Here is a 10,326-nt window from a genome sequence, read left to right on the forward strand (position 1 = left end):
GGGGGGGGGTTGGAAAGGAGACAGAGGAGGAGTAGATCTAGGGGAGAGGGAAGGTGGGAACAGAGGGGGAACTGGGAGGAATGGAGGCAGAGGAATATAATGTATGAGAGAAGAATTTTATACACATATACATATATACTTTTATACTTTCCTAAATTTCCAGCAGTCAACTTTACTTAGGCAAAACAAATGTGTGTGTGAGACACACACACACACACACACACACACACACACAACTTGAATGTCATTATGAATGATCATACAGATTTTCTTGGAATACTAGAAACAAAAAAATGGGGCTTCCAATTTGCCTGGCCAGTGCTCTACTGCTGAGCTATATACATTTATACAGCCCAATTATATTGCTTTATAAACAAGGTAAAAATCTAGGATTTGTGAGTGTCATGCTAGACACATTAAAAGACTTTGATTTTTTTGTTTGCTATTTGGTTGGTTGTTTTTGAGACAGGGTTCTACTATGCAGCTCAGATTGGCCTGGAGCTCGCTTGGTAGCCCAGGCTGGCTTTGAAATCCCAATCATCATGTCAGCATCCAAAGTTCTAGGATTATAGGAAGGTGCCACCAAACCCAGCTAAGATGTTAAATCTTAAAACAGAGCTTCCTTAAATAACACAAATCAAAACTTGGTATTTCATTTGTTAAAAATACTTTCCCCTCAACCCTCAAAATGTTCCATCTAATAAATATATCCTCTCAAATTAAGGTAATACTCAATCTTTAATAAAACCAAATTAAGTTTTTCTGTAGGAAAAACACTATTCTTATCATCTATTCACAATGCTATGTAACTACAGTAATTGTTATATACTTATTTTGTTAAAATAAACTATTAATTATAAAAAGACTGACTTTATACCAAAAACGTACAGGATTATCTTCAATGAAAGCTATAAATAAAAACAGTATAAATCAGACACAATTGCTTTTTGGCTTGTCTTTTACCAAATCCATGTTCCTAGTTTTAAATTAATGAAAGCTAAACAGTAAAATCCTATAAAAGTAAAATCTACATCCTGCTTAATTATGGAACATTTTTACTTAATATGTCCTATCTGTGTATGCAGCAAACACTCCTTTGCTTATATTTTCCATGACAACTGCCTTTAACAAGCTCCCCAGATACCACTTGAACACAACCAGCTTGAGCAAAAATACTGAACTTGGTTGGTGGAAATTTTCTAGTGCAACAATGACCAAAACAGTTTTTTTCCAGGATAGCTTTCTCTCTCATTTATGACTGATACAGCTAACTACAGAAATTTAAACAAATGTACAACAATTATAAAAGTCAGACAGATGAAATAAAGTGTGTATCCAAGATGTATAGTCTTACTGGAACTACAGTTTTATTACTGACTATAAGGTCTTAGTTACATGCACTCTTACATAAGATCAAATAAAGATGTATACTTTTAAACAAACCAAAAATGATAGCTATGATACTTTTAAAAAAATCATACCTCTGTAGGTCGAACTGTCATGGCTTTTATTTTCACTGAGAATCCGGCATAAATGCAAACTAGAATTTAAAAAAAAAAAAAACACTATCAATTTTCAATCCTGAAAACAATTTACTCCTAAGGAACAAGTTTTATCTCCTAAAAAGTATACGGAAACACCCCAGATGTATTTAAATACCTATAATCATGACAAAACCTTCTAACACATCAGAACTAGAGATCAATCAACCATCTTCCTGAAACTTGGCAAATCATTTTTTACATAAAAATTTTTCTACCTCTCATTATAAACATTAAATAAAAAATATCTCTACTTGACATAGTGTTACATGATTGTAATCCTAGGATTTAAGAGGCAAAGAAAAGAGAATCAGCCTCTGCTACCATAGTAAATTTGAGACCCTATATCAAATAAAATGTCTCCATTTTAGATTGCTTCAGCCAACAGAGGGAATGGTGGATGAGAAATCTAGATTTCTCCTTTTTCCTCTTTTTTTTTTTTTTTTTTTTTGGACAAAGGCTAAAACATAAATGGAGCACTGTGAAGGTAGGCAGAGAGAAGAGGGAATGATTAGGGTTGAATATGACCACAGTAAATTGTACACAGAAATAATGAGACCCGTTATTTTGTACAATAATATATGCCAATAAAATGATAGAATTAGAACATCTTCATTTTAAGATCCCTAATAAAAAAAGCCACCATCTGTCAGTGGCTTTTCACACCATGGAAACAGACTAAAAGCATTATGTCCTCGCTACTGATGAAATAATACACCACCAAGAGAAAAATAAAATCAGAATGCCAAAGAAATACTACATTCTCATCTTCAATATAACACTATAGATAACATGCTATCTACTACAAAGTAGTACAAAACAATGAAATAATTAAAAGGAAATATAGTTGAAACAAGATTGGCAAAGAGTTGGTGACTACTAAACTGCAAACTAGAAAACATTTGAGCAACCAAAAATAAAAACAAAACAATCAAAACACCAAAAGGGACATCCCACAGGATTCAAATTAATACACTGGGGAGGAGTATCCCTTATCTACAATGCTTAGAATGAAAACTATTCCAGAATTTAATTTTTTCATATTTCTGTTCAAAATTTTTGTATGTACCTAAGATGTCTGAGGACTAAAAACATAACACAAAATGTATTTTGGTTCATATATACCTTACACATACATAAGGTTTGTTTTCATGTATGTGTGTATATTTGTATTAGTGTATACCATGTTCAGGTGCCTGTGGAAGGAACAAGGTGTCAGATCCCCTGGAGCTGGATTGACAAGCACGCTGCTGTGAGCTGCCCAACATAGGTCCCCAAGACCTGAACTCAGATCCTCTGAAGAGCAGTTAAGTGCTATCAATTGCTAAGCCATTTCTACAACCCCCTAACAATAATCTTAAATATTTTTTAACTTTATGCACTCAACAGTTTACTATACAGTGACAACACATATACCATTTTATTTATTACTTAGTATGCAGACTTACAAGTGAGAAGAACCTGGACATGCTCAAAAAAAAGATGTTATTGTAGCTGAAAGGGACTACCAGAGCCTTGTTTTCCTTGGAGACATGAAATAAACCGTGTTCTTAAGCTGTGTCCTTTCAGCCTGTCAGTAATGGAAGTTTCTACTAGTGGTATCTCAGTACTCAAGACGTTTCAGACTGCCGGGCAGTGGTGGCACATGCCTTTACTCCTAGCACTTGGGAGACAGAGGCAGGCAGATTTCTGAGTTCGAGGCCAGTCTGGTCTACAGAGTGAGTTCCAGGACAGCCAAGGCTACACAGAGAAACCTTGTCTCAGGAAAAAAGAAAAAACCAACAACAATGTTTCAGACTGTGGAGCGTTTCCAGTCTCAGCTTAGGGATGTCCAAATCCTCTTCTCTCCCTCCCTTTCCTTTTCAGTGGAATCATCTCTTATGCTTGCAAGTGCATCTGTCCTTATATTTGATGGCTTTTGCTCTTAGCAGTACCACTTTCTCCCCCATACACAGTGGGTGATCTTACCCACTTGTAAGGCAGAAATTCCTAAGTCTATCTACCTCCAATTTTATCTCTACACCAAGCATGTTTACAACTGCTACTGGATTTTCTGACTCAGATCCTTAGTAGACATGCTAGACAAAAAAAAAAAAAAAAAAAAAAGGAATCAACCCTAATATCTTGGTCATCTTTCAGCATGGCTGCAACACAGAGACTGTCTAAAAAATATTATTGTTTATGAATAAAATCCCTAGTACCAAAAATTTATTAATTATTAATTTATGTAAATTCAGAACACAGGGCTGGGGTATAGTCCAGTGGTAAACGACTTCCCAGCATGCATAAGGCCCTGGGTTCAATCTCCAGAACCAACAAAATAATATGTCTGAGTTCAGAAATATTTGGGGTTTTGTGGGGGTAGTTGGTTGGGGTCTTGTTGTTTGGTTTGTTTTAGTAATTTAGGGTTTTGTTTTGTTTTGTTCTTAGTTTTTCGAGACAGGGTTTCTCTGTGTAGCCCTGGCTGTCCTGGAACTCACTCTGTAGACCAGGCTGGCCTTGAACTCAGAAATTCGCCTGCCTCTGCCTCCCAAGTACTGGGATCAAAGGCGTGCGCCACCACTGCCCGGCTTGGTTTGGTTTTTGAGACACAGTTTTCCTATACATCCCAGTGGCTCTGCCTCCAGAGTGTTGGCCTAGCTTTTTTGTTTGGCAGACAGAATCTTACCATGCAGCCCAGGCTAGCCTGGCACACTTGATCCTCCTACCTCGGTGCCACAAGCACTGAGATTCCAAATATGCAACACCATATCCAGTGCTGTCTGTCATTTTTTAAAATGTCATTTAAATGTTCCGATAAAATGAGAAGTTTGAATAAACAATTCCTACCCAACATTAAATTATTAACAGTTGTATACATGAAAACTACTAGTAAATCTGTATTTTTCAAACAGGGTCTTCTTATTTACAGTTGGAATATACTTACTATGTAGCTTTGACTAGTCTCTAATTCAATGTAATTCTCTTACCTCAACCACCCAAAGTGCTGGGATTATAGGTAGTCACCAACATGCCTATGATAGTGGTTTTTAACTTAACTATCTTGGTTTTATAGAACACCATTTTTTCCACCTGAGAAACGAACAAGTTATAACTATAATGAACCAAGTTTGTCACTTCAAGGAAAATAGTATTTGTTATCAATGATAAAATAATTTTGAAAAATTTGTTTCTGCCACTATGGGGATGACTACTGTCATAGAGGTTTCCCTGATCATCTTTGGTGGTGACACTATGGAATGTGTATTTGACACCACACAATGAAGTGTGTCAATATTTAAAAGAGTTGCATAATTCAGTGAAAGACTTTTTCCAAATGGCCATTATATGTTGTATAACAACTGTGGATAAAAGACCCATTCCAAAATAAGAAAGAATCAAATGGATTTTATTTACAAAGTATCAAAATGTCGTTGCTTTGTATTTGATTTGGGGGGGAGTGTCTGGTTTGGTTTCTTTTACTTTTTTTGTTAGTAATTGGGGGGTGAGAAAGCAGATTCCCACTATGCAGCCCTAGCTGACTATATAGACCAGGCTGACTTGGAATTTGCCAGTCTTCCTGCCTCCGCTTCCTGAGTACTAGGTTTACAATTTCGTACCACCATACCTGGTACCAAGGTAGTTTAAACTAGGGTAAAAGGAGAAAGGACCACATAAGCCCTTGAATTCTAAACCAAGCTGGGCAACACAGAATCGCTCTTTAAGAAAATAATAAAATAAAAAGCAGGGCCAGTAGAGGTGATGGATAAGCATAGGGACTAAGTTCAATCCCTGGAATCACATGAAAGGGGAAGGAGAAAATACACGTGCACACTCACACTCACACACGCACATACACTCGTACACATATGCCACATACATTCACAAACACAAAATAATGATTTTAAATGCTAAATCAAAATGAAAAGAATCTAGGTGTCATGCCTCATGCCTATACATGCCTATACAGATACCATACTCCTGAGGTGGAGGCAGGAGGACTGCCTTGAATTTGAGGCCAGTCTGGCCTACAAAATGAGTTCTAGGAGATTACAAATCAAGGTTCCTGGGTAGATTACAGATCAAGACCCCATTTCAAAAAGAAAATTAAGTTCCCAAAATAATATAGGATAACTTCATTAACCTTGGTGTCGGGAAGGATTATTCCAACCCTCAGAGGACTGAGACAGGAGGACTGTCTTGAGTTCCAAGAAAGTCTGGGCTAGCATGAAACCCTGTCTGAAAAGAAAACATAGAATGAGAAAATAGGAGAGGGAGGCATTAAGATAAAGGTTACTAGTATAGCAAATAAAGGATCATTTTGACAATAGTAAAATGAATCATTTCTGTTCATCAAAAGTCACCATTAAGCCCAAGTGTGAATGCAGATGCTAATCATGAATTACAGACCACCCTGGGCTACACAGCCAGACCTTATCTCAAAAACAAACACCAAAAAGACCACGATTAGCTAGGCACGATGGCACATTCCTGGCATATACTAGCATATAGGCAGCTGAGGAACGAAAATTTATTATGAGTTATAGACCAGCCTAGGCTACATAGAGTTCTAAGACATCCAAGGCTACAAAGTCAAGACCCAACCGCAAAGAAATGTTTAGAGGTCACTGTTTGAAGATTGAATATGTACTAAGAATATACATGTACCTGCAAAAAATGCAATATAGCCCACAAACAACATGAAGCATCTCAAAGACAGCAAAGAAAAATTAATAGGAAACACAGACAAAAGATATAAAGATCCTCACAAGGATAAACCAGAACTTCTAAAGACCAATAATAGATATTAAAATGATGCTCAATGAAAATATAAGCTACAATGAAGTACACACAAATCACACTGACAATTTTTTCTAAGTTTTACTGCTGTTGTTTTTGAAACAAGGTTTCCTGTTGCTCAGACTAACCTTAAATTCCTGATCCTCCTGTCTCAGCTTGGCCAATCTTCCCATCCTCATTAATATATGATCCTAACTTTAAAAGTCAGATAAAATGACACATGTCTATAATCCCAGAACTTATGAGGTAGAATATGGAGGACCAAAACATAAATGTCAAAATAATGATTACCACAAAGATGGTGAAAAAGAGATCAGAAAAAGAGGTTATGGTGCCTGATAGGGATGTAAAATAGGTGGTATATACATTTTGGTTTTTGTTGTTTTGTTTGTAAGTCTGTATTTTGTTTTGTTTTGTTTTGAGACTGGGTCTTCCTATGTAACCTTGGCTGGCCTAGAACTTGCTCAATAGACCAGGCTAGTTTCAAATTCAGAGATCTGCACATCTCTTAAGTGCTGGGATTAAACGTGTGAATGCCACACATGTAGCTGTTAGCTTGCTTTCTGACTCTATTTATATTACGTAGCTGAGGTTGGCCTCAAATTCATGATTCTCTTGTTTTACCCTCTAAATGTTGGATTACAGGCATATGACTTGCATTTGAGTTATACAATTCTCTAAGTTCTATATGTTAATATTTAGGCGCATCTCTATCTTTGTTCAATGTCACAAGTTAGAAAAAAAATCTTACAGGTCAACGTTTTTGAGATAGAACCTCTATACGTAGCTTTGGCTGGCCTAGAATTCACTACATAGACCAGTCTGTCTTTGAACTCAGAGGTCTGTCTCTCACTGCTTTCTGAGTGCTATGATTAAAGGCATGGGCCACCATGCCCAGCCATGCCAACATTTTAAAGTAAATGAAGAGAACCAACAAGTTTCTTTCTTTGTTTTATGACAATTTCATGAGTACTGTATTTACAACAATTTCACTCTACCCTTTCTCACCTCCAACTTCTGCCAGGACTTCACTCCAGTCCAACTTATGAGTGGGTTGAACATGCAAAGCCTGGAGTTCAATCCTTAACACTGGGGAAAAAAAACTTGTAGATTCTGTTTATCTACCCTATCTTTTGCTAATATGATGCCACAATACCATCACTTACAGAGAGTATCTATGCTATAGGCTACCCATATCCCTATACCTTGTCTCTGTATCATATATTTTGATACTACATTTGTTACTAGAAAAAAACCAATAAACATCCTCTTCTTGTTTTGCTACTGAAACTGAACCCACAGCCTTGCACATGCTAGGCAAACACTCTATCAATTAGATAGACCCTTATCCCTCTTTTATTTTTTCTTTGGACAGTCTGGACAAGTTAATTAAGCTAGTCTTGAATTCACTATGTAGCCCAGGCAAACCACAAGCTATGATTCTCCTATCTCAAGTAACATCTAACCTGGCTATAGAATTATATTCAAAACTAAGAATAAAAGGCCAATGTAAAACAGTTACTAATTAAATCTATATAAAAATTGAAAATCTCCATTATAAACTATTAACCACCCACCACTTAGTAAAAAAAAATTTATTCAACTAGACAGGGCTAGCAAGATGGTTCACTGGAAAAAGACCTGTCTCAAAAAGTTGCCAATAGAGAGGATTTTCAAGTATTCTCAGCACAAAGGATAAATATTTGATGCAGCAGTTCTCAACCTGTGGGCTGAAACCCCTTTGTGGGTAGTATATTAGATATCCTGCATATCAGATATTTACATTACAATTCATAACAGCAGCAAAATTAGTTATGAAGTAGTAATGAAACAATGTTATGGCTAGGGGTGACCACAACCAGAGGAACTGCATTAAAGGGTCACAGAATTAGAAAGGTTGAACACTGCTGATGTGAGGTAATGGATATGCCAATTACCCTGGTCTGGTAGGAGGGAGGGAGAAAAAGAAAGAAATTGAAAGGAGCTGTAGGAATTCATCCAATTGAAATCCCAAAACCTTGAAAGACTGAGGCAGAGTTACCACAAGTTCTAGACCAGCATGGAATAGACTAAAATCCTGTCTCAAAAAGAGAGAGAATAAGGATTTTTGTTTTATTCTTCCTTATTACAAATGCCTTTGTTCCCTTGAATTTCCACCAGCTTCATCTTCTACTTTCAGCAATGGTAATACATGTCTTTTTCAATAAGCCTTCCAATGACTGAAGAGAGGCTGTGTCAGTGTTCCGAACTCCTACCTATGGTACAGTCATCATTACATAACTAAGAAACAACTGAAATGTCATTTTATATTGTCACTAGGCCACAAGCACATTTATTAGCTTGCAGATAATATCGTCATCACATCAAAAGTCTTCTAAAATTGTGTACAAATTCATGAATGGGTTATAATATTCAGGCAATTCACTTACATAACAGATAATGTGTACTTAAAACAAAAACAAGCACTTAGAACCTGAGGCAAAAAGATGGAAAGATTAAGGCAGTACCCTGTCTCAAAAAAGTTTTTTTCAAGTATCAGTTTAACTGTGTCCACAAATAGTAGGCCCACAACTATCCTTAAAAGTAATTGGTTCTGAATGTTGCATCTATCTCGCTGTCCTATCTGTCAAACACTTCTGGTAAACTAACCTACGTTACAGGATGATAACAGACAAAAGGACCTCAAATACTTACCCATTATAATATGACCTTAAAAATATTCAAATATTCTCAGTCAAAGCATCAGTATTGATTTATGCCCTTAATATTTAAGTTGACCAGTTTTTCCTCTTGTCAAATAGTTTTGTGCTGTTATGGAAATGCTGCCTCAACTCCCTGAGAACAAACACAGAAATCTACTTTCTTCAAAGATCTGTGAAAACATGAATGAATGAGTTATATTCTTTTAATGATTTCAGAATTATGTTATGAATCTTTTTAACATGTATATTTAGCTTTCCATCTTACTTATCCCCATTTTCAGCAAAAAGGAAACACAAACAAGCATGAAGTACTTTTTTTTGCATTTTTCATTTTTTTATTAGATGTTTTCTTTATTTATAATATCTCATTTCCCAGGTTCCCCTCCAAATAAATAAATAAATAAATAAATAAATAAATAAATAAAATAACAAAAACTAAAACAAACCCTGTTCCCTCCCCCTGCTCACCACTCTACCCTTTCCCACTTCCTGGCCCTAGCATTCCCCTACACTGGGGCATAGACCTTCACAGGGCCAAGTCTCTCTCCTCCCACTGATGACCGACTTGGCCATCCTCTGCTATACACATGCTGCTGGAGCCATGAGTTCCACCATGTTTACTCTTTAGTTGGTGGTTTAGTCCCTGGGAGCTCTGGGGGTACGCTCACAGCTTGCAAGCTTGCTTCACATATAAAAGACTGATATCCGCCTGTGTTTCAATTAGCTTTTAAAAACAAAACAGCAAGAAAGGTTAAATAGTTTAAGCAAAATACTTGTCTCTATTTTCAATGTTATAACAAAAATACTACCCTCAAAAATAAATATGAGGACAAAACCATTTTATCTTGTAGAAACATGAACTTATGAAAACAAGAAATGTCATAAAAAACAAATTAACAAAAGTTTTACCCTTATAAGTAGGAAAAAGTAGTTTCATTAATGGCAGATTCTCTATTTCAGCATTATAAAATAACTTTGCAAACAAAGTAGTAACATGTTGCATCAACATGTCCTGAAGAATGAATTTCTCTTAACAGAAAAGCAGACCAAGATTTGCACTTAATTCATGAATACAAGTTAAAATATGAAATCAAATTAAGACAGGTTTCAGGACCAGAGATGTAGTTCAGTGGGTAGAGTGCTTGCCAATGTATTCTGTGCCCCAAGTTTGATCCCCAGTGGCACATGAACTAGGTGTGATACGGAATCCTTGTTCTTGAGAAGGGAAAGCATGAGATTAGGAATTCAAGATCACCCTCAGCTACACAGCCAGCTCAAGGCCAGCCTGGAAACCATGTCTCAAA

The 10,326-nt window shown here is 36.4% G+C and overlaps 1 protein-coding gene across 1 annotated transcript in view; it reads right to left on the minus strand.

Annotated features, from left to right (window-relative positions):
- Positions 1 to 10,326, minus strand: part of Thoc2 (THO complex 2) — a 119,047-nt gene that overhangs the window by 96,745 nt on the left and 11,976 nt on the right. The window contains exon 3 of the mRNA XM_031372621.1: positions 1,482 to 1,540. Coding sequence (XP_031228481.1) covers positions 1,482 to 1,540 — 59 coding nt within the window. The remainder of the gene's footprint in view (positions 1 to 1,481; positions 1,541 to 10,326) is intronic.

This window comes from Mastomys coucha, chromosome X, assembly GCF_008632895.1.
Source record: "Mastomys coucha isolate ucsf_1 chromosome X, UCSF_Mcou_1, whole genome shotgun sequence".
Taxonomy (NCBI): domain Eukaryota; kingdom Metazoa; phylum Chordata; class Mammalia; order Rodentia; family Muridae; genus Mastomys; species Mastomys coucha.